At 39.9% G+C, this 25,345-nt stretch overlaps 1 protein-coding gene across 2 annotated transcripts in view; it reads right to left on the reverse strand.

Moving 5' to 3' along the window:
- MAP3K2 (mitogen-activated protein kinase kinase kinase 2) overlaps positions 1–25,345 on the reverse strand; it is a 99,055-nt gene that overhangs the window by 11,303 nt on the left and 62,407 nt on the right. For both annotated transcript variants that reach the window (XM_081096415.1, XM_081096414.1), the window contains 10 exons: positions 24,611–24,710; positions 14,499–14,612; positions 14,056–14,143; positions 9,213–9,343; positions 7,856–7,935; positions 5,675–5,742; positions 5,412–5,504; positions 4,462–4,668; positions 2,649–2,797; positions 2,173–2,304 (listed from right to left, as the gene is read on the reverse strand). In XM_081096415.1, the coding sequence (XP_080952541.1) occupies positions 2,173–2,304; positions 2,649–2,797; positions 4,462–4,668; positions 5,412–5,504; positions 5,675–5,742; positions 7,856–7,935; positions 9,213–9,343; positions 14,056–14,143; positions 14,499–14,612; positions 24,611–24,710 (1,162 nt within the window). The remainder of the gene's footprint in view (positions 1–2,172; positions 2,305–2,648; positions 2,798–4,461; positions 4,669–5,411; positions 5,505–5,674; positions 5,743–7,855; positions 7,936–9,212; positions 9,344–14,055; positions 14,144–14,498; positions 14,613–24,610; positions 24,711–25,345) is intronic.

Here is a 25,345-nt window from a genome sequence, read left to right on the forward strand (position 1 = left end):
ATGCAGCTTTTTCCTTCTTTTGGATTACTTCTGTAGAATAAATTTCTGTGAGATGCCCTTGTGAGACTGAGTATGATTAAGACCACTACTATCAGAATCTGGTCCAATTTTATGATCCATAAGCTTACCCTGCAACCTTGTACATTCTACATATAATTCTAACTAACTATTCCCTTAAAGACCCATAAATCAAACCTTCTATCATATATGACTTATTAAACTATGAAAATGCATGTATTTTTAAAATAATTTTTTATTGATTTCAGAGAGGAAGTGAGAGGGAGAGAGATAGATACAGCAATGAAGAGCAGCACTGATTGGCTGCCTCCTGCATCCCCCTACTGGGGATTGAGTCCCCAACCCAAGCATGTGCCCTGGCCAGGAGTAAAACCATGACCTACTGGTTGATAGGTCGATCAATGTTCAACCACTGAGCAACACTGGCTGGATTGCATGTATTTTTAAATGCGTAAACACACCATCTTGAAAATCATTAGTATTAGAATGTACTCTACATATTATAAAAATAACATAGAGGGATGACTCTATGAATCACGTTTTGCAGCTCCCAATGAAATTATTTACTGAGACAATTATTATCAAACTGTGTTATAAACATTAGGTGATGGCTGAAAAGGAACTGTGTCTTCAGGAAAAAACAAAACTTGACAATGGAAGAATCAGGGTATCAAGCACCCTAATCTAGCCATTAATCTTAGCATCACTAACAATGAAACAACCCAAAACTGTATCTAATGGGATGCAACATAAAGTATACAGCATGATCTATGGTGCATTCTAATAAAAAATGTTAAATCTAATCTAACTTAGACTTTAGATCTAACCTGGAGTTTATAGAAAATAAGGGGATAAAGGAACAAATTATAAAACGCCATGAGGTGAGACTGTCAACAGAACAATAGCCTGTCAAATCTATGTCACATAAAACTGCTCTGGATTAAAAGAGGAGTGCCCGGTCAGCATGGCTCAGTGGTTGAGCACCGACCTATGAACCAGGAAGTCTCGGTTTGATTCCTGGTCAGGGCACATGCCCAGGTTGTGGGCTTGATCCCCAGTGTGGGGTGAGCAGGAGGCAGCCAATCAATGATTCTCTCTCATTATTGAATGCTTCTCTCTCTCTCTCTCTGTCTCTGTCTCTCTGTCTCTGTCTCTCTCTCTCTCTCTCTCTCTCTCTCTCTCTCTCTCCCCCCTCCCTCTCTGAAATCAATAAAAACTTATTAAAAATAAAAATAAAGGAGGAGTAAGGGATACAGCAGCTAAATGTACTATGTGGTCCTGAACTGGATCCTGGTTTGTACAAACCAGCTATTATGAATATTTTTAAGGCTCTTAGAGAAATCTCAGTATGGACTATGATGCTTGTAACCTATTTTAGTATATATTAGAATTTTTAAAATGAGTTAAAAATACAAAGATAGATGAAGAAGATAGAAAATAAAATTGGAGAGCAATATGCTAAGCGAAATAAGCCAGTCAGAGAAAGATAAATAGGATCACACTCATTTGTGGAATATAATGAACAACGTAAGCTGATGAACAAAAATAGATCCAGAGACAGAGAAGCATCGATCAGACTGTCAAACCTCAGAGGGAAGGCGGGGGTGGTGGTGGGGGTAAGAGATCAACCAAAGGACTTGTATGCATTCATATAAGCATAACCAATGGACACAGACAATAGGGGGGGGAGGGCAAGTGCTGGGGGTGGGAGCAGCCGAGGAGAGGTCAATGGAGGAAAAAGGAGACATATGTAATACTTTAAACAATAAACAAATTAAAAAAAATAAAGAAAATTATTTTACTAATTTAAAACTCTTCCAAAATTTCATTAACTAGGTATAACATTTTATAAATCAAAATGTTTTATTTTTCCTTCCTCAACTAAATCTTTAAATAAAATGTCTATTTTTTTCATATGTTTTTATTGATTTCAGAGGGAGGAAGGGAGAGGGAGAGAGAGATAAAAACATCAATGATAAGAATCATCATTGATCAGCTACCTCCTGCAAGTCCCCTACTGGGGATCAAGTCCACAATCTGGGCACATGCCCTGATCAGGAATCTAACCATGATGTCCTGGTTCATGGGTCAATGCTCAACCACTGAGCAACGCTGGCCGAAAGTATGCTATTTTCAAAGGATATACTAACTTACCCCTGGCATATATTCCATAAATATGGAAAGTTTTTTTTCCTGAAGATCCCTCAAACAGCCATAATATTGAACGATTCGTTCATGTAGTAAATTTTTCAACAACTGAATTTCACACTCAAGTGCATTTACTTCCTGAAAGACAGAACTCATTGTTAAATCTTTACAGCATTGTTAGTAAAGGTAAAAGATTAGAATTTCATTGACCACCAAGGTGATTTAATTCTGAAATTTTTACTTCCTAAGGAATAAACATTTTTAAGTCTGTAAATAATAACTGTTCCTTGAAGGTATGCTAAAGCAACACTAAATCAAAATGTAACTGAGCATTAAAAGAGAAAAATCCACAGTACAAAGTAGATAAACATATCTAATTATTGATTTATTTTGCAAATAATTTGTGTTAGGAAAAATAAACATTCTATCATGTGTTACATTTATTTTATTAAAAACACGTGTTTTCTGTGTGCAAGTCTTACCTTGCTGGTCTCAGGTCTCTCGGGGTCAAACTGAACTTGCTTAACAGCCAACTCTCTTCCTGTATCGACATCGTAACAGAGGTAGACCCTGCCAAAGGCTCCCTGGCCAAGCAGTTTGCCCAATCTCCAGTTTATTGGAGCACGAGGTGCTAAAAAAGAACACTTTCTTAAAATGGAATATCTAGATGGCACAAAAACGGTTAAGGACTAAATGAGTATGCTGCATTAGTAACATTCTTGATTGAATATGCTTGGGTGTGAGGAAAAATCATGGTCATCCAAGTTCATAATGATCATCATGGTTTGGGTTTTTTAAACATTTTCTTTACTGATTTTTAGAGAGAGAGAGAAATGTCGGTTGGCCACCTCCTGCACACCCCTACCTGGGAATGTGTCTTGACCAGGAATTGAATCAATGACCTTTCAGTGCACAAGACAACACTCAACCAACTGAGCCACACAGGCCAGCGCATGATCACCGGCTTTGAAAAACTGCCTCTTCAGTCAATTTTCTAAGAGTTCTAAACCCAAACAAGGTTCATAATCCCATAACTCATTTTTTCCAATGCAATGAGATTATTTTCTTTCTTGGTTATACATGTAATAGTATTATTTCACTCAATCTGAGATGCCACTGCTTGTAAGACAGACTACTTGTGATCTTTACTGCAGCAATATTTAGTCAGTTTTCCGTCTGCCTATGATATAGAAAGCTGGAAAGAGCCCTACTCTAATTCTAACAAAAGAAAATCTTGAAAACAGCCCGAGGGAAAAAAGCAAACTACAGGGAAACGAACAAAGACACAAACTACAGAACACTTCTCCTCAGAAAATATAAAAGCCAAAAAACTAGGGAGAAATATTTTTAAAGTGCTGAAAGGGAAAAAAACCTGCTTAGAATTCTACATCCAGAAAATAAAATCTTTCAAAAAGAAAGGAGAAACAAAGACCTTTTTCAAAAAAACAAAAGCTGAAAGAACTTATTACCAGCAGACTTGTATTAGAAGAAAGGTTAAAGTAATTATTCAAGCAGAAGAAATTTAATACCTGACAGAATCTTGGATCTACATAAAGATCTACATAAATAAACTGAAGGTATAGATAAAAGGCTTTTTTTCTCTTATTTTTTAATCCTTTAAAAGACAGCTGTCTAAGGCAAATGTAGTGTGAGGGCAAGATGTAAAAGTAAAACATGATGACACTAGCACAAAAGGGAGGAATTCAGAGAATGCAAATATTACTGCAATCTTTGAGCGTGCATCTTTGTATGCCCCGATTACATGATAAAGTTCAGATACTTCACCATCTGGCCGGAGTCACCATTCTAGTCCTATTCCTACTCTTCCAAGTAAGATATCCTCCACCTCGGCCAAAAACAAACTCTTCCACACATTCAGAATATGCCCTGGCCTTTGCTCCTGTCACCTCCTTCCTGGTGAATTCTCACTCACACGTAAGATCCGGACTAAATGTTAGCCTATGATTACTGCTCCAGATACCATTCTCCCTATTAGGCTATCACTGAGAGGGTGTATTTGAAATCTCAGTGCAGGAACCCAATACAGAAATGTGAAATGAATGAACGGATGACTAATCGATGACACTTCTCCCAATGAAAGAGGACAGAATCATCTAAAGTAATTCAGCAGCAATAACATGCTTTACCTGCCATTCCAATCACCTTTAGAAATACAACTTTGTTGAGAAGTTGGTCTCACTCTTGAGGACTGGCTTGATATTTATTCCTTTTAATACTATAAAATTCTGCAAAGGTTCTAGTATACATTTCACTATGCCAATGACTATTACTTACAGCGGCTAGGTGGGCTGATGTCCATTACAGTTAAAGTAGGGTTATCTATGTCACTTCCCCTTCTTCTTATTCGACTATCATCATACTCTGGGGTAAAGATACTGCTTCCACTACTAGTGCTTAAGGAGTGGTCAGTGGGACTGAAATTCACAGGAGACCGGAAGCTGGTCCCCTGGGTCCTTCTAGCTCTTGGAAAAGTTTTACGACCTACAAAACAAAAATATAATCACCTTAAAACTTTTATTAATATGTTGTAATTGAATGTTTTTAAAATTTGTAATGTAAGGAACAGAAATTTGTCCCATGACTAGGCTAAGAAACTGAAATAGCAATGATTATTTAATTATATGTTTTAAACCTAAGGTTAGTATTTTTTAAAGAGTTCAAGGAAAAATCCTTGTTAACAGTAAATCATAAAATCAAAAACAAAAATACAAGGAAAAAAGGTGAAAGCAGAAATGAAAAGTAGGAGAAAAACAAACAGGATCTGAATACAAATTCAAATAATCTCTGTTAACACATATATACACACATTCATAAAAATCATAGAACTCTCACTTTGGGGTAAAAAGTAGAAAAAATATAATTTAGTCTCATTTCTAATCACAATTTAAAATATTAAAAAAATTGGAAAGTTAAAGGTAGCAATATTTTTTTCCCTTAAAAGGGCCATGCAAGTATGAATTTTATGAAGGAGTAACTTTTTGAATAATATTTTTTTTTATTCCCTTCCTTCTAAGGGAAAGATAAATATTATGAGGTAAGTTGGCATAAAACTAAGATGGTATTATAATTTTAGTTATGACCCAATTTAAAAATTTTTTAGGCAGAAAGCTAAATGATTGAGAAACAAGTTTATTTATAATAGTATTACTTAAATATGAAATTTTTATTTTTATTATTTTTGAGAATTTTCACAAACTGTTCTTATCTGAATGCCAGCAACTTACCATCATTATAGTCTTGATGGTGATATGAAACATGATACCTCCTTGGATAGGTTCCTCCTTTTCCAAATTTCTCAAAGATAGGGTTATCGTAGTCTATTGAGACACATAAGAAACTTATGTTATTAAGAAAGCCAAGTACTTCTTTCAAATAATGAAAAACATATTTACATGTTTTGATTTTTTTAAAAATTCCCCTCACCTTTCCCGCTAAACCATTACTTAATAGCATAAACATTAAACATTTAGAATGTGGATAATCTAACCTGAAAATTCCTGATGATTATCTGGGTAGCTCTGTGCCCTAGGCATTCGTGATTTTGGATAGCTGTCTCTAAAAGTAGAAAATGTCACATTAAATTGAGAGAATGTAAATAAAACATTAAAAAAACTGTATGCAATACCAATATCTGTACGTATGTGTGGAGACCATATCTATATGTATATAAAACCTGAATATGCAAATAGACCAAATGGCGGAACCGAATAACCAGTCGCTATGACGTGTGCTGACCATCAGGGGACACGCAGGGAACATGGCAGGCATCAGCAGCAGGCGGGATAGTGGAGCAGATAATCAGGGGAGCCAGACCAAGGCAGGGCCCCAGTTGCTGTCATCAGGGCGAGCCTCTGGTGATACCTGAAAATTCTTTGCTCCCACGCACCGCAGTCCCACCTGGCGCTCACACCTGCTGCCAGCGCCGGCCTCAGCCCCACTTGCACCTGCTGCCAGTGCTGGAGCCACCACTTGCATCCGCTGCTGGTGACTGGCGCCAGTCCCAATTGCTTGGCGCTGTCAGCGGGTGTGAGTGGTGGCTCCCAGCCCCGATCGCCCCTCAGTGCTTCTTCACCTCCCTCTGCTCCTGAGGGGCGAACGGGGCAGCAGCCGCTACTCGCACCCGCTGCTGGCGTTGGCCCTAATTGCTCCACACCATCAGCGGGTGCAAGCGGGGCTGGCGCCATCAGTGCATGGGAACAGCGGTGGTGGGAGCGGGATTGCTGGCAGATAGGGGACCGGGGCCACGGCAGGAGGGGCCAGGTAGGGGCGTGGAGGATGAGCCGAGACCTGCCCCTGTGCCCACCGCAGCCTCACGGCCCACAGTTCCTTTCAAGGTGCACGAATTCATGCACTGGGCCCCTAGTGTACATATAAAGAAGCTCATTCTGAAATGTTAACATAACTCAAAAAAGAGAAACTTCTTCTTAAACTCTTATTTGGTCCATGCAGACACGAAGTGTGGCTTTAAAGATGAACCCATGGAGTTCAGTGATCAGATGATGTGCTTAGGAATCACAGGTGCTTGGGGATGCCTGTGCTTTATCCTCGCTCTGTCACTTCACTAGCTGTTGTAACCTTGGAATCACCTTTCTGAGATTGTTGTCACATCTATAAAAAAAGAGGTAATATGCCCTAACCGGTTTGGCTCAGTGGATAGAGCGTCAGCCTGCAGACTGAAGGGTCCCAGGTTCGATTCCAGTCAAGGGCATGTACCTTGGTTGCGGGCACATCCCCAGTAGGAGGTGTGCAGGAGGCAGCTGATCGATGTTTCTCTCTCATTGATGTTTCTAACTCTCTATCCCTCTCCCTTCCTCTCTGTAAAAAATCAATTAAAAAAAAAAACCCAAAAAATAAACCACGCCATAGACACCTCATTAAAAAAAAAAAGGAAGTAATTTCTAACTTATCAAGTATATATATTTTACATTACTATTTCCCTAAATTTCTTAAATGTTTTAAATGGCTGTCTTGATGTAGATGCAAGCAAAGACGAAGGCTTCATGTACACAGGTAACAGAAAATTAAATGTCTGTTCCCTTACAATATTAGTTATATTTTTACAATAAAGATTTTAAGAAAGACACTGACTCTGTGTGTCCTAATTGAAACCAGGAGAGAGGGAGCACTTGTAACAAAAAATTCACTTGATCCACCTTATATTCTTGAACAGCTATTTTACAAAACAATAGGACTTCAATTTTACATCACAATCAACACACTGGGCCACAACTACCAAGACTGTTAAGTTATTTATAATTTGGTGCCAGAACAAACATAATTCTAAACAGGTGAAACAACTCACAAAATCTCCAAAGGATTAATACAAAATTTGATAGCAGTTTTGCCAATACAGTTTTAAAAGTAAACGTACATAAATTCTAAGTTTGCATTTAACTTCAAAACACTATTTTGGCAAGCAGGAATACTCAAAATATTATAATAAGGTGTCAGTTTTAACGAATAATGATACTGAGTCCCATGAGGTTAAGGGATTTGTCTACACTATAAAAAAATTAATTTGCCATAAGTATGTATAAACAGTATCAATTATGTTCCTCTGAATGTAGCACAAAAGCATTGATAACTCAACATACTGTATATGTACGTATATGTATATATATGCATATTTACCCACATGTTAAAAAACAAAAAATACAATCAACATTACCCATCCAAAGGACTATCAAGTGACGGACAACTTCCTGAGCCAGAATTTTCAGGGCTGCTTAAAAATAATGGGTCCAGCATCTAGAAAAATAGAGTTCCACCATTTGATGTGAAATAACCAGAAGTTACTGTTTTTTAAGGAACAGCTTTATTGAGATATAAGTCATGTAACATAAAATTCACTCATTTCAAGTGTACAATTAAATGGTTTTTAGCAAGTATACTGAAAGTTGTGAGACCTCCTGACAATCTCAGAACACTGTCAGTACTTAAAAAAGAAACCTACCCAATAGCAGTCACCCTCAGAGCTACTAATTTTTAAGTGTTTAAAATGTAGTTGTCCCTTATAGGTACGCTACAAATTCAAAATATCCTAAGAGAAAAATGTTGTTTATCTATGGACTAAATAGTGAAAAGCTAAAAGATTTCACATAATTTTTCTTACTGTAAACTGAACAAAGGCCCCACCCAAATGAGACTAAACACCGTGAGTGATGCATTATTAGAAAATGAAACTGCAATAGAAGCAGCCAATGTAACTTACAGAAACTGCAGGAACTCCACAGAAATATTTCAGTACTACACAACTTTTCATAACATTTTTTCTATTTTGTTCATTACATTCCACAAAAATATGGAACGCCCCACGAGTTTGGGTGTCATCCTTGAGCAGGGGACATGCTAATCTTCTCTGTATGGTTCATTTATAGGTATGTACTGCTGGAGTGAGCACTTAATAACTTTTTTTTTACATGTGCTTTTTTAAAAAGATATATTTTTATTGCTTTCAGAGAAGAAGGGAAGGGAGAGAAACATCAATGATGAGAGAGAATCATTGATTGGCTGCCTCCTACACACCCCTTTCCAGGGATCGAGACAGAAACCCAGGCATGTACCTTGACCAGGAATTAAACCATGACCTCCTGGTTCATAGGCTGATGATCAACTGAGCTACAGCAGCCCAGCAGCATTTAGAAACATTTAAAAATGTTTTAGAAAGTTGATAAACCTCATCTTCACAAAGTTAAACGTTTGCCGTTTTGACTATATCTTTTAAATATTAATTTAAAAATCTGAATATTAACCCCAGGATTACAAATACTGCAATCATTTATTTATGGATGGGCAATATAAAATAATCCACCTTATCGTAACATTTTTTATGCATGAATGCACACGGGCACACATAGTGTAGGGAAATTAGGCATTTTCCTACACTTTTTACCATTTTGTTCACTTAAGGAAGATATGGGATTAAGAGGTGTAATACACACACACACACACACACCTGCCAAACCACACTGACCTAGGCAATATCCCTTTAATAAAATAAGAAACCACATCCAACTCCTGCTTACTTGGTCCATGCTCTCTGGGATGAACTCCCCTTCACTGTGGATGCTGGTGAAGGACCCGTTCCTGGCAACCTGATGCAGTTCATCTGGAATGTATCCTGGGGGAGGGGAGCTTTGATCTCTACTAGTGGAACCTCAAAGAAGAAAATTATAGGATTTTATAAAGATCAGCATGGAATCAATTTTTGTTTTAATTAAATATACATAGAACTTCTGGTCTATATTACCAATAATGTTAGCAATTGAAACCCAGTTTTTATTAAAGCTTATCAAAACATTCCTGTCTGTAAAACTTCCAATATTTTTATACCTTTCTAACTCCCACCCTGCTGTAATTATTGCCTCACTGTAATATTCATTCACACTTATTAGCTGGTGCATTCTTCTGGCTGCTGACAAAGCACTGTGGGGTCGCTAATACAAGAAAGCTTTCTAGATGAGTGCCACTGCTCCCAGACTCCGAGGCCACTGTGCCCAGGTGCTCCCCCCATAATGCATGGAAGGCACCCTGATGTAGTGGAGAGAACATGGCTTCAGTCAGACCTCGTTTTGATGGAGGAAAATAAGACTTTTTTTGGGGGGTGGGATAGCACTCTGAACTTGTGCCAGGAACCTAATGTACATTCTTGATAACCTGTAATTAACACATTTCGTACCGCTCAGTTTTCTCGTGTTTCGCGCGCCATCTGTTAAGGACCGCTCACGAGTGTTCTCGTTTTTTCACGCCCATGGAAAAAGGAGCGAATCTAGATACTTATGTAAATTTTGTTTGGTCCCTCTTCATAGAGGAAAATGTTTTACGCAGTAGCAAACGTTAAAAAAGTACTAGGAACTTTAATTGTTTAATTGTTTTTGTAAATAAAAATGTTATAATTATTGAAAAACAACACCTAAAGTGCATTATGATGATTTAAATAACGTGCAGTTTGCCTAAAAACGTGCGGTCCCTGGCGTATGTCTCACAGATTTCTATGCGGTACGCAATGTGTTAACTCATTGCCCCTTTCCCAGAATCTGGTCTTGCAAGACCTGAGGCCATAAATCATGAACAGCACACAGCCCCCAGAGGGGGGTTATCAGCGCTGGCGCCAGGCCAGGCCCTTAGGTATGGTCTCAAGACCCCCAACACCTGGGGCTTTTTGCAAAGCCCACGAAAGGTCCGGACCTATAATCCATATTTGGGGGACCAAGACACCAAAAGGGAATAAAATAGGGGATTCCACCATATTGGTTTGCTCAGAATTTGAGAGGCAACCTCCTCTGAGTCTGTCGGCATAACAAAGCTGTGTAACTCCATTTCTCTAAGCATTGCTTGGTTTTTCTACAACAGTTTAAATCCCAGTTAAATCCCAGCTATTTGTCAGCTCTGTGTCTTTGGGAAAGTGACCCAATCCCCAGAAACCTGTTCCTCACTGGCAAACATGGGACTAAATCCCTTCTCTGCAAGAGTACTGTGACTATAAAATCATTCATAATGAGCATATGCCTGCACATTTGGCTCCACAGTTTTCCTTCCATTCCCTCTCTTTAATCTTTAGAAACTGAAAATGAGATGACTTCTTAACCATTCAGCTTGTATGTTTTCAATTTGGAGTCCTGAATTTTATTATTGGGGACTTAAAATTAGGCTGTTGTTTTTGTGGCAAGCCATGTTCCTGAAATGTACATTTCTTTATAATTTAGAAAACTGGAGAATCTAATATAGTTTATCTAATTAATCACTTAATTTCTTATTAGACAATAATCCACTTTATTTTTACCTGGATGTACAGACACAATGTCATGTTTATTAACACAGTTTCTCTCTGCTCCTAATTTTTTTTTAAAAATATATTTTATTGACTTTTTACAGAGAGGAAGGGAGAGGGATAGAGAGTTAGAAACATCGATGAGAGAGAAACATCGACCAGCTGCCTCCTGCACGCCCCCCACTGGGGATGTGCCCGCAACCAAGGTACATGCCCTTGACCGGAATTGAACCTGGGACCTTCCAGTCCACAGGCTGACGCTCTATCCACTGAGCCAAACCGGTTTGGCTGCTCCTAATTTTTTTGAACTTAAACTTTAAAAAAACATATGGGGAAGTTATATGAGTATTAAAAGCTCTGGTCAGATTGAAAAACAAAATAGGTTTTACCTTACATACAGGGGTCATTGTGAGTATATGCCAGTATTTGTTGGTGATGAGACCCGGGAAACGAGTGTGAAATGATTACCAAGAGATGTGCACAAAAGAGATAATTTTCTAAACTGGACTCTAAAATGAGTAGGGACTCACCTCTAAGCCAGAGGCTGACTTAGGCTTTGTAACCACTATGATCACATTGCCCCTAATGTTCTTATGCCTTCCATATGCCCTTGATTATAGAAGAAGACCAATATACTCGTTACTAAAAGGAGACGGGGAAGAAAAAAAGACTGTAAAAGTGGCTTCATCTCCTTACTTAATAACCCATTTTTCTTAACTTTTGTTAGTAATGGGTGTGCCAATGCAATCGTGGTCAAGACCTCCACACCGGTATAGAATTCCATCCCAAAGGAAGTTTTTCCTCTAGCTAGCTTTTATGAAAATAATTAAAGAGAATAATTGTTAGTAAATAAGGAAAGAAGATAATGGTCATATCTATCATAGCCATTCTGAGTTTAAAGAAGTAGCAAATGGAAGACCAGTAATTTTTTAATTTGTAATTTACAATTTCTTATCTAGCAATGAAATCAAACAAGAATGTTTATTACAAGAACAACAGTGAGACATTCAGTACAATTTTAATTAAAAATGAATTGAAAATGTCAAATTAACTAATGCATTTAGCTTGTTCTGTCTAATGCAACTAAAATAAATTGGCAATGTTTGCCCTGGCTGGCACAGCTCAGTTGGTTGGAGCTTCATCCTGTACACCAAAAGATAGCAGGTTCAATCCTGGTCAGGACACATGCCCAGGTTGTGGGTTCGATCCCTGGTCAGGGTGCGTATAGCAGGCAACCGATTTATGTTTCTCTCACATCAATATTTCTCTCTCTCCCCCTAAAATCAATTAAAAAAATAATTATAAATAAAAATAAATTGGGAATATTTTACTTTAATATGATAGGTACTAAAATGTGATAAGGAAAGGGAATAAAGAAAGAAATGTATAATTACTAATAGTCATGCTTCCTAGTTTGAAAAGCAAAATGTACTTGAAAGGTGCTCTCTCAATTTACTGCTATAACAATCCCATAATTTAAAGTGGACAAAGTTACCAATCTCAGATTAATCAGAGAAATGGAACTGAAATGCAGGTATCCCTAATGTTCTTTCAACAGACTTTTAAATTATATAAAAATATAGCCAAATGAAGACGAACCATTTTTATTTTACTTGTGTATTTTCTTTGTTGCTCACATTTCAGCATTTCTAAACAGTAGAATTTATGTAAGATGATACTCAGAAGGACCAAAACAGAAGATAAGTAACCGCTATTTTTGGTGATTCACATGCTAATTTAATCTCTTCTCTTGTTATTAACAAATGTCTTCTGTTACCAGTCTTAGATTCCCAATCACATCTCTTATTTTGTCATACTCTCCTGCTTCCTCCATATTCATGTTTTTCCTCCTCTTCTACTTCCCTTCAAAACCTTCGCTCAAATATGTTTTCGTGCTATCTTTAATGACCAGCCACTGCCCAATCTGCTAAACACATTTACACCAGTGGTTTCTGAGCAATGTATGCTCCTACAATATAAAAACGCAGCTTATCAGTGTTCCATACAAAGAGAAGACTGGGGCGCTCTGAACACCTCTGCCCACCCCATGCCCCGCTAACAGGCCTCCTGTAAAACACGGCACACAGCATCCATTTCTCTTTGCACCACAGCTTAATTGTAACAGTATATCATTACTGAGAAATATAAACTGAATACTACTCCTATATAATAAAGGGCTAATATGCTAATTAGACCAAACAGCAGAAGGACCCTCCAGAGGAAGCCGAGGCAGCCGGGGCTGCAAGGGCCAAGCCCCTTGCACAAATTTCATGCATTGGGCCTCCAGTAAAGTAATAATAAAGCATAATCTAGAAACTCTTTATTTTGATAACATTCTTGACATTAACTAAAACTCAGAGAAAGGCTTATGAACGTAGTCCATCCATTAATTTTATTTTTTAATCCTCACACAAGGTCATGCTTTTAGAGAAGAAGGGAGGGAGGGAGGGAGGAGAAGTAGAGGATGAGGATGAGAAAGAGGGAAGGGAAGGGAAGGGAAGGGGAGGGGAGGGGAAAGAAAGGGGAGGGGAGGGGAAGGGAAGGGAAGAGGAGGGGAGGAAGAGAGAGAGAGAGAGAGAGAGAGAGAGAGAGAGAGAAGAGAAAGATCAAAGTGAGAGAGAAACATTGATCAGGTGCCTTCCGCATGCTCCCCGATGGGGGACCAAACCCACAACCAGGAATGTGCCCTGACAGGGAATCGAACCAGCAACCTTTCGGTGCAGGGACGATCCTCAACCAAGTGAGCCCCTCTGGACGGGCCATCTATTAATTTTAATATATGAAAATACTCCTTTTAATTTTTCCCTCCAGTTTATTTGTATAGTTAAAATTTCTTTGAGTAATTTGAATCTGTTCAACATTAAAATACCCTGGGGGTATATAAAGAAAAAAATGTGTAAATGGGAGACTGCTAATCCTGAAATACTTGACATAATTTTTCAAGAAATATCAGATACTAAAACATAGTTAACTTAGATAAATTACAGAGAATTAGAGATAGCCTGCTATTTATCAGGGTTATGTTTAGGATATATAAAAGGTTAGAGGAAAAAACTGAGAAATCACCCATTTCACGATTCAGATACTAGCTCTCTTACCTATTACAGAAAGCCGTTTTTTCCTCTCTGCTTCAAATACTGTGTTATCCAAATCATCTAGTGATGGCAATGGTTCTACATTAGTAGCCTACAGAGGAAAAAGGGTGATTAATGCGATTCTTCCCCTTTAAGGCTTAAACAGAATCCTAGATATTCTACATTGTTTGTGGGTCTTATCAAATCTACTCTTTAACATTTTAACATAATTCTTCCCAAGTTCTCAGTTTCTGCTAGTTTCATATGTACAATATATTACACTTGTAATGTTGGCTATAGAGTTTTGAGAAGTAAAGACATTAAACGATAGCAGTTATAATGTGTACGTTTTCTTTTAATCACATTGAAAATATATCAATAATTATAGACTGTAACTATGTTTCATATATTAATTTTCACAGGCACAAATCCTATAGTCCTTACTGACAAACAATCCCGACTCGTACCTGTGTACTTCCATTTACCACAAGTAATATCTTGAGGCTCTTCATATGAACACTGCGATCCAGGAGCTCCACAGCTTTGTCCAAGTCATCTTGAGTAGTTAATGGGATCACCAACTACACAAAAAGGAACATCAGGAATCAAGCAGCCATCAAGTCCTTCCAGGACCATCTTATTCCTATGGGATTATAACTCAGAGCTCTCAGAATACCTGCCTCTTTGATTTGTCAATATAATGGAATTCCGAATGAATACATGTATCCAGACTGCTTTGCTCTTCCAATCCTACCACCACTAAAATCACAGAATAAATATAAACACTTTTTTTGCTTTATGAATCATTAAATTATTCTAGAAACACATTTAAAATTAATTATCTAGGGTATTTCCATAATATTGCTAAACTTAAGTTACAGTACCTTCACTCCAAAACAGCATTAAAGAGTACACACAGGAGGAACCAAGATGGCGGCACAGATACACACCGGGAAACGGCCGCCTCCCACAACCACTGAAAAACACCGCAAAGGACAGAGAGACATCACCCAGAACAACAGGAAGCCTGGCTGAGTGTAAACTCTACAACTAGAAGGAAAGAAAAGCACGCTGAGAGCCAGGGGAGCTGCGGAGGTGAATTGCAGAGGTACGGCGGCTCGCGCACGCGGAAAGGGGGTGGCACCTGAGGACGCGGCTGTTTTTTTGAATCACAAGCTCCCGACGGCTCTGAACTCTGGTTCCGGCAAGTCTCTGGGGACCCAGGACTCATATGGGGAGAAGCTGGTCTGTCGGGCAGCGGGCGAACTTGAGGGCGGCTTTCCCTAAGAGGTGCTTGCAGCAATTATCGGGTCACTGAGACGTGGGACTCCTTAGGGCTGGGCGTAGAATCAGCCATAGCTGCTTGCTCCGCCCTTTGATTCCCTGAGACCCCATCCCACCCAGGCTGCGGCAGAGGCTTTTGCATGTGAATGTACCTAACTACAGCTGAGCCAGGCAGACCCGGAACTTCCAAGAGAAGGCCCAAGGCCCCGCAGTGGCTTGCATTGCTTCACAGCTGAGCCTCTTCGTGGCTCCTGCTGTGTGGCCTCAGGCAGAGGCTGAATTAGCACCTCCTTAGATCCAGGAGCCACTGTACCCAGTGGTCAGAGGGGGACCATCCAGATTGCAACTCCTCAGATCCATAAGGGACACACTCAGGGGGCAGACTCAGTGAGCACCAAAGCCCCACTGAAGCAAGTCTTGCCCCAGAAGGGTGTCTTCAGCACACAAGTTCTCCCACTTCAGACACAGCTGATTCTCACAGCCAATTGGCCTGGCGGTCAATTCCTCCCAGTGATCCTACAACAACCAAGGCACCAAGAGTGTCCACCCCAGGTAACTGGGGAGGCTGAGCCACTGGGCCCTACAGGACACCTGGCGCACAGGGCCACTCTATCAACACAGGGAAGCAGCCAAAATGCGGAGACAAAGAAACAGGTCACAAATGGCAGAAATGGAGGAAAGCAAACGACTGGATATAGAGTTCAAGGCCACGTTTATAAGGTTTTTAAAGAATTTTATGGAAACCGCCGATAAATTTAATGAATCCCTCAATAAGTATAGTGAGGCCATGGAGGACATGAAAAAGGACCAACTAGAAATTAAGCATACACTGACTGAAATAAAGAATAATTTACAGAGATCCAACGGCAGACAAGAGGATCCCAAGAATCAAGTCAAAGATTTGAAATACAAAGAAACAAAAAATACCCAACCGAAAAGAAAAAAGAAAAGAGATTCCAAAAATATGAAGATAGTGTAAGGAACCTCTGGGACAACTTCAAGCGTACCAACATCAGAATTATAGGGGTACCAGAAGGAGAGAGAGGGCAAGATATTGAAAACCTTTTTGAAGAAATAATGACAGAAAACTTCCCCTACCTGGTGAAAGAAATGGACTTACAAGTCCAGGAAGCGCAGAGAACCCCAAACAAAAGGAATCCAAAGAGGACCACACCAAGACACATCATAATTAAAATGCCAAGAGCAAAAGACAAAGAGAGAATCTTAAAAGCAGCAAGAGAAAGAAAGTCAGTTACCTACAAGGGAGTACCCATACGACTGTCAGCTGATTTCTCAACAGAAACCATGCAGGCCAGAAGAGAGTGGCAAGAAATATTCAAAGTGATGAATAGCAAGAACCTGCAACCAAGATTACTTTATCCAGCAAAGCTATCATTCAGAATAGAAGGTCAGATAAAGAGCTTCACGGATAAGAAAAAGCTAAAGGAGTTCATCACCACCAAACCAGCATTATATGAAATGCTGAAAGGTATTCTTTAAGAAGAGGAAGAAGAAAAAGGAACTCTTACCATTTGCCACAGCATGGATGGAACTGGAGAGCGGATAAATACCACAGGATCTCACTCATTTGTGGAATATAATGAACAACATAAACTGATGAAGAAGGACTGATCCAGAGACGGAGAGGCATTGATTGGACTGTCGGGCCTTGGAGGGAAGGTAGGGGAGGGGAGGGGTAAGGGGGAAAGATCAACCAAAGGACTTATATGCAAGCATATAGGCCTAACCAATGGACACGGACAACGGGGGAGTGAGGGCATGAGCGGGGGGGGGGGGGGGGGGGAGGGGAGGGGGGGAGGGGTAGAGGGTAACGTGGGGACAAGGACACATATGTAATATCTTAATCAATAAAAAAATATATTAAAGAAAATAAATAAATAAATAAAATAAAAAAAAGAGTACACACAAAAACTATCCTATATAATAAAATCCTAATATGCAAATTGACCAAACGGTGGAACAGGGCAGCTCCGGTGTTGAGGGTCTGCCCCCCGAGAGGGAGGTGACTGGCGGTGGAGTGGGCTGTCCAGCGAGCGCCCTGACGGTCGCCTCCACAGAGCAAGGCAACCAGCGGCAGTGATCAGGGGGTGGGGCTGGCCAGCAGACTGTACCAGGCCCCCAGCCAAGGCAGGTGCCAGTGGCGCCCCCCCATCTCCCTGCCCGCCGGTCACCACACAGATTGGCCCTGATCACTGGCCAGGCCTAGGGACCCTACCTTATATATTGGGAACAGTCTCTTAGATTTGAAAATTAAAACCTGGCAAGGCTACTCTAACACTGAAAAAAAAAAACAGGATGATGCAGCAATGACATGCATGGACTCTGGCTTGCACATTTTGTGGCCAGCCCTGATTCTGACACTTATAACTGTGTGACAAAGACAATTACTTAACTTCTCTCTGCTTCAGTTTTTCCACCCATAAGATGGGGAAAATGGTACTACTGCCTCAGAAGGATCATGTTATGCACTACTTTTTATAATCAGGGCAAAAATTGTAGCTGCCCATACAACAGCAAGATGCCTTTCACCTGTATGAAAAGTATGGTCACTGGTGCATGCAGTGTCCCAGATTGCAAGAGGGATGTCCGATTGCCAGTTTAGGCCCAACATCCCCGAGGGGTCCCGGACTGCGAGAGGACGCATGCGGGGCTGAGGGACCACCCCCTTCCCTCCAAAGCACGAATTTCATGCACTGGGCCTTTAGTCCTACATAATAAAGAGCTAATATGCTAATTAGACCAAACGGCCAGATGACCTTCTGGGCTGCAAAGGGCTGCAAGGGGCTGCGAGGGCCGGCCAAGGCTGTGAGGGGCTGCGAGGGCTGGCTGAGGTTGCGAGGGCTGAGCCCCTTGCACGCATTTCGTGCATTGGGCCTCTAGTATAAAATAAAAGGTACTATTATCTTTCACTGATGAAACTTTTAGTTTTTTTTATTTTTTTAAATATATTTTATTGATTTTTTACAGAGAGGAAGGGAGAGCGATAGAGAGTTAGAAACATCGATGAGAGAGAAACATCGATCAGCTGCCTCCTGCACATCTCCTACTGGGGATATGCCTGCAACCCAGGTACATGCCCTTGACAGGAATCGAACCTGGGACCTTTCAGTCCACAGGCCAACGCTCTATCCACTGAGCCAAACCGGTTTCGGCTAGTTATTTTTTTTTAATAGGAATGATGGATTTGCATTCTCACTGGCTGTGCTTATCTACATCACAACACAAAGAGTATCTATCTGTGACAGCTGCAATGGAGGGGCTCATCTCTCTAACCCTGGAGACTTGAACACTACACTCTAAACCAGTGGTTCTCAACCTTCCTAATGCTGCGATCCTTTAATACAGTTCCTCATGTTGTGGTGACCCCCAATTTCATTGTTACAAATTGAACATAATTAAAGCATAGTGATTAATCACAAAAACAATATGTAATTATATATGTGTTTTCCAATGGTCTTAGGCGACCCCTGCGAAAAGGGTTTGAGCCCCAAAGGGGTTGCAACCCACAGATTGAGAACTGCTGCTCTAAACAAATGTAAGCTAAATAGTGAATCCTGAATGTGGAAATCGGCTTTCATTGGTCTCCTACTGGATTGGACATTATACGAGACAAAAGCCCCTGGGGAGTATCTGAGAACAAGCATGATACAATTAAACAAAATCAAAATACCTTTTTCTTTTTAAAACACATTGCAAACTTAGCATAAGATGACTCTTTCAATAACCTTCAAAGTATATCCCATTTCATTAAAAGGACAGAATAAAAACTGTGAACATATCCCACACTTAGCCTGCTTTAACTAGCACAGTACATAAGCTACTCAAATGTAAAGTCCTAGTTAATTTTGGGTCCTAGCCTATATAATAAAAGCCTAATATGCAAATTGACCGAATGGCAGAACAACCGGTTGCTATGACACACACTGACCACCAGGGGGCTCAACTCAGGAGCTGCCCCCAGCCCACAGGCCAGCCAAGGCAGGTGCCAGCCCCTCCCCATCCCCCCCCGCCCCCCCCCCCCGCCGAATCGCACCGCTGGTCACCCCGCAGAGGGGGAAGGTGGCGGTGGCAGGGGACAGGGCCGGCGGGTGAGTGGGTGGGGCCGGCCGGCAAGCCGGCTGGCACCGCCCTCCGATTGTCTCACCTGTGGGAGGCGACCTGTGGCAGCGGCAGGACGATCGGGGGTGGGGCCGGCCGGCAAGCAGGCTGGCACTGCCCCCCCGATCGCCCTGCCTGTCACCTCTAAGGCAGGTGCTAGCGGCAGCCCCCCCGATCGCCCCGCCAGTCACCCCACAGATCGGCCCTGATCACTGGCCAGGCCTAAGGACCCTACCTCTGCATGAATTTTGTGCACCAGGCCTCTAGTACAGTATAAATTCCTTGAAGACAGGGATGCCGCTCCGCCCCCCACCCCCAAACACACACACTGCCAGTTAACATGGAGCACACAGAAGAGAGCAAACACTTGCTAAGTGTTGTTTAATAAGTATCACAGAGTGAAAGCTTCATCTGCACCCAAACCCACTAGCTGATATGGTGTGCATTCATTCTCTACAGATTTATGAAAAAAATTCCTTGTTTTAAGAAAGGCTGCCGCCCTAACCGGTTTGGCTCAGTGGATAGAGCATCTGCCTGCGGACTGAGGGGTCCCGGTTCAATTCCGGTCAAGGGCATGTACCTTGGTTGCGAGCACATCCCCAGTGGGGGGCGTGCAGGAAGCAGCTGATTGATCTCTCTCATCGATGTTTCTCTCTATCCCTCTCCCTTCTTCTCTGTAAAAAAGCAATAAAATATATTTAAAAAAAAAAAAAAAGAAAGAAAGAAAGAAAGAAAAGAAAGGCTGCCAGACACAAATTCACAGGTCCTGATGTGCAGGACTGTAACTCTTGTTTATATCCATTAGCATGCGGTAAAACTGGTTTCATTGTAAGTTGTTTTGCTTAAAGTCACAGAGCCTGTCGATGCTACTAAGTGAGGACTCACTGGACTGATAAGAAAGAATTCACCAGGCCGGCATGGCTCAGTGGCTGAGCGTCAGCCTGTGAACCAGGAGGTCATGGTTCCACTCCCAGTCAGGGCTCATGCCTGACTTGAGGGCTCGATCCCCAGTGGGGGACCCTGCAGGAGGCAGCCAATCGATGATTCTCTCTCATCACTGCTGTTTCTATCTCTCTCTTTCCCTCTCCCTTCCTCTCCAAAATCAATAAAAATATTTTTTAAAAAGAAAAGAATTCCATCATTCAATCTGTTTGTTTACTTAATCTGTGCTTGAAATTATATTCCCAATTTCTGTGTGTAGCTAATTTTATACATTACAACTTATCAACTAGCCTGACCCTTTTTTTTTCTATGAGAAATTTTTTCTAATAATAATAAAAAATTAACTGTTTGGTATTATAGAACAAGCCTAATCTCCTTAAATTATTTTCATTATCTATCAATTATGAACCATATTGGTACATCTTGTTCCTATCTTTAATATTCTTTTTTTATTATATTTTAAGCACTAGAAAACATTTTAAAGAAATGATGAAGATTGTTTTGGCAATTTTTCATTTGAGAGGAAAACCTGAACATTTAATTTTACTATACATTTAATTATAATTGGAATTATTTACTTCTCCATGATATTGTTGCTTTGAGGGAAAACACTGGTTTAAATTACAGTACCAAAATATTAAGAAAGTGATTTTGCTCTTCTCTGTTTACAAACGTGAGATGTGGACATTCTGGAGCGGCTGCCTGGAGTGAAGCCTGGACTGCTGCCTGTAGTTCTGATGGGTTCCTTATATGTTCTAAGGCCACCTGTTACAAATTTTATAAGTCTCTGCTTGTCTAAATTATATTAAACAAATCACCCAATATTTTCCTGCTTCATGAATTCAATTTAGGCTCATTTATGAAATCTATTTCCTTCTTGCTTATTATTGATAAACCAGTTGTGTGTTAATATTAAACGCTTCTGGAAAGGAAACTAAAAACTGAGCTTAAAAACCCACTAAATAGAAACTAAATTTGAAAGAAGTGAATTATTTTCCTGACTTTACATAGTGAAACATGAAAACAGTCCATAATAAAGGTTTCCAAATGGAAATGATCTTAAAAATCCATTTGCTTTCTTTTTTCCTCCTCTTTTAATCCTCACCTTAAGATATATTTTTATTGATTTTCAGAGAGAGAGGAACGGGGGGAGAGAGAAACCTTGATGTGAAAGAGAAACATTGATCGGTTGCTTCCTGTACTGTCCTGATCAGGGATCAAACCAGCAATCGAACCCCCAACCTTTTGGTGTACAGGAGAGGACAACGCTCCAACCAACTGAGCCAACTAGCCAGGGCAGAATATCCACTTACTTTATTTCAATGCACACCCCACATTTACCCCCAAAGCAAAGCACACAGAGACACCTGACACATTTGACATACGCAGGAGCCCAACTAATAAACGCAATCATTGGCTTAAAGTTACTGGTTGTTTCGATTCTGGCAAGCTAGAAGTTTATAGAATAATGGCCCTTTTGGAAAAAAATTTATATTGCACTAGAAAAAAAATATTTATAGAACTAAAATAACAACCGTATAAATAAATGGGTTTTTGCTTATCCACAGGCCAACAAAACTAATATTCCTTTTAAGTTCTTTCCTAGTGCCCTCAATGTTCAAGGAGGGGCACTGAGTTGGTCATGATGTAAATTATGACATGGCTAATTACAGAATCACAGATTCTCACAGAATCTGAGCTGCAAGAAAATTTTAAACAATGTAATCTCATCCTAATGCCTTCTCTACCACATTCCACCCTGAGATAATGGCAGAACCACTCCCAAAAATCCTTCAGAAAGCATGAGGGGGGAAGTTTTTCTATTTTTAGAACATGGAAGAAGGTTCCTAAAACAACAGATCAATTAGCTTGATGTCAGTCCTCAAGAAAACCATACAAAAATTTATACATAAACAAATTTGGAGAACTCAGAAAAGAAACAGTAATTCTAGAAACAAGAACAGGTACAATATGAAAAAATAATGCCAAACTAACATCATTTTTCTTGATAGACCTACTTGCCTGGTAGATCAAGACAATACTGTAGTTTTAATGTACTTGACATCTGAAAATTTCCCATGAAACATTTTAGAGCAAAACAAAAACAAAGATGCATCTAGGTTCCCCTAGAACAGGGGTGGGCAAACTTTTTGGCTTGAGGCCCACAATGGGTTTTTAAACTGGACCGGAGGGCCAGAACAAAAGCATGGATGGAGTGTCTGTGTGAACTAATATAAATTCAAAGTAAACATCATTACATAAAAGGGTACGGTCTCTTTTTTTTTTTTTTTTTAGTTTTATTCATTTCAAACGGGCCGGATCCGGCCTGTGGGCTGTAGTTTGCCCACGGCTGGCCTAGACCTATCGCCATGCCCCTGAAAAGCTCGCAGTCCCAGGGCCTGGCAGCAGGACATCAGGCCAGCACAAACAGAAATAAGTGCCAAGACAGGGCAAGGTAACAAGGTGTTCATGGCTAATAAAAAGCCAAAAAGTATCTGAAAAATAAAAATTTAAGGTGTTCAAATATTGTAGTGCTCATCATTTTGTTCAGGTATATTACTTCTTTGAAAAGGGATTTTTTAATCAAAATACTTTGTTTTCAGTTGTTTCGTTAGAAACATTATATGAGCATATTCTTTTGCTTTAAATTAATTCATTTGAAAACATATTTTCAAATGTTTTTATTTGCAGAATGTTTCATATGTTTTCTAAAATTAATTTTTACTAAGCTCCCTGTAGGAACCCTGTCCCGAGTACACCGGATGTTCAAGGCCACTCTGAGCGTGGGAATCCTAATCAGGGTGTTCAAGGCTAACTTACTATAAGCAGGTGCAAAAGGACGCAGCAAGCTATACACTGCGCAGGCGTGCCTGTCTGTAACCCAGATACTGAGGTCACTATTTGGTATAAAGCCTCTTTTGTTTGAGCTTATTTAAGCTGTATATAAGTTGCTCTGACCAGGCAGTACAGGGCTGCGTTATAGCAAAGATGTATTACTGACCAGTCGGTGTGCGGCGGCTTGGTCAAGCTACTTTGTTAGCAATGGCTCCTGTGTTTGCTACTCTATTAGCAAGGGTTACTGGGTCTACAATAAAGTCTCTCTTATACGCCTATGACTGCTCATATCTTTTCCATCCGATACCTGACATCCAAGGAGGTCCAGTCCCTGGCCTAGGGACTCGGACTCAACCCCTCCCCTGTCACTCCATTCCCACTGGGACTTCTAGACCTGGAGCGCAGAAGTCTTTTCCATGTTAGGGTCTCCCACTGCTCACAAACTGCTTTCTCTACCAAGAATGTTCTTTCTCTCAAACTCTTTGCAGGGTTGTCTTTTCCTACCTCAATTTTCAGTAATTAAACATTAGCACCTCAGTCAGGTCTTCCTTAGTACTATCTAAATAGAATACCTACTGCCCTTGCCTTTATTCTTTGTCACAATATTTTATGCATTCCCTTCAAAGAACTTAACATATTTAAACAGTTCATTTATTAACTGTCTGCTTCTCCTACTGTAAGTCTATAAATTCCATAAGGGGCTGTAATTCCTAACTCATAGCATTATGCCTGGCAAATTCAACAAGTATTTTCTGAGGTGGTAAACAAAAAAAATATAAAAGTACAAATTAACCGGTTAACTATATTGTCCCTGAAAATTTTAAGGTCTCAAGATCTTGAGATCTCTTCATAGGACCTGAAAGAAACCTCAGAGATCATCAAATCGAATCCAAATTTTACAGAAGTTTCAAAGGGGGTTCCCCAGAACACAGAGCTCCTCAGGGCCACAGCAAGCCCTTAAGATCATGTACCACTCCCAAATGTAAACATGATCTAATCATGTCTTAACCACCATGAAAATAATCCTCTAAGTTTTAACTAAACTCACTACCAAAGCTCTACTGTCTCTTAGGAAGTATAGAGCATGAGAAAAGATAATTTATCAATAAAGTACACAGAGTAAAAATAAAATATAAATAAGCAGCAAATGTTTAAATTATATATATTTCCTCCTTTAATAGATTCTCATTCTATTATTCTCACAGTAGTACCTTTTAATATTTTAGACAATGGAAAAATCCATTTTAATTAAATTTACAAATTTGTGCTCTATCATTCCTCTAACATACCATATCTGCATCAATCCCTGAATAAAAACACAACAGTCCTAAAACAATCTCTGAAACGAATACACTACTTTCCAAAACAAGAACAACTTAAAGTGAAACTTTCCATTTACCTCGTTATTGGTGTAATGGAGCTCCATGGACTGTCCAAAGGCAGTTTTAGCTTTCGACCTCAGATGTTCCAGTCTCACTGGTCTGGGGAACTGAAGGATTCTGTGTAAATGGAATTTTAAAACATCTTATTTTCTTAGGAAGAGTTAGCATGCCTCACCAGTTACCTTTCGAATAAACTGAAATTAATAAAGATATAAACGCCCACTGTACATGAGCACCACAATGGCTTGTTTTGGATCAAGTGCACTAATTCTCAACACAAAGTTCAAAAACTCTGAAGTCTGTTCTATTCTAATACAAATTATAAACAGGAAAACCTCACAAAGCTCTGCAGTTTGTAATTTGCACTGAAACTGTTCTGAGTATTAAAGGGAAATGTAAAATGTTCGCTGAAGAAAATAATTAAACTTAACTATGTGATATCCATACTATGAAATGGAAGAAAACTGTTAAAAAGAATAAAGTCATTCTTTGGGGATTCAAATTTTGATTTCTCATACCCTTATCAACTAAACATTTAAATATAAATATTTTTAAAGAATTAAAAAAAATTAATTCTAGTATTTCTTCCTATGTCGCAATGGATTGGCCTATGCTGCTCCCGGGAACATGCGCCTAAGCCTGGAAACCACTCTAGTAGCCTGTAAGCTCTGTCAGGCAGGGACCATCTGCTCACTGACTGGTCCCTCAGGGCCCAGGAGATAACAAGCACTCAATAAATAGTGCCCCATGAA

Source organism: Myotis nattereri (assembly GCF_964212035.1).
Source record: "Myotis nattereri genome assembly, chromosome: 7".
NCBI classification, from domain to species: domain Eukaryota; kingdom Metazoa; phylum Chordata; class Mammalia; order Chiroptera; family Vespertilionidae; genus Myotis; species Myotis nattereri.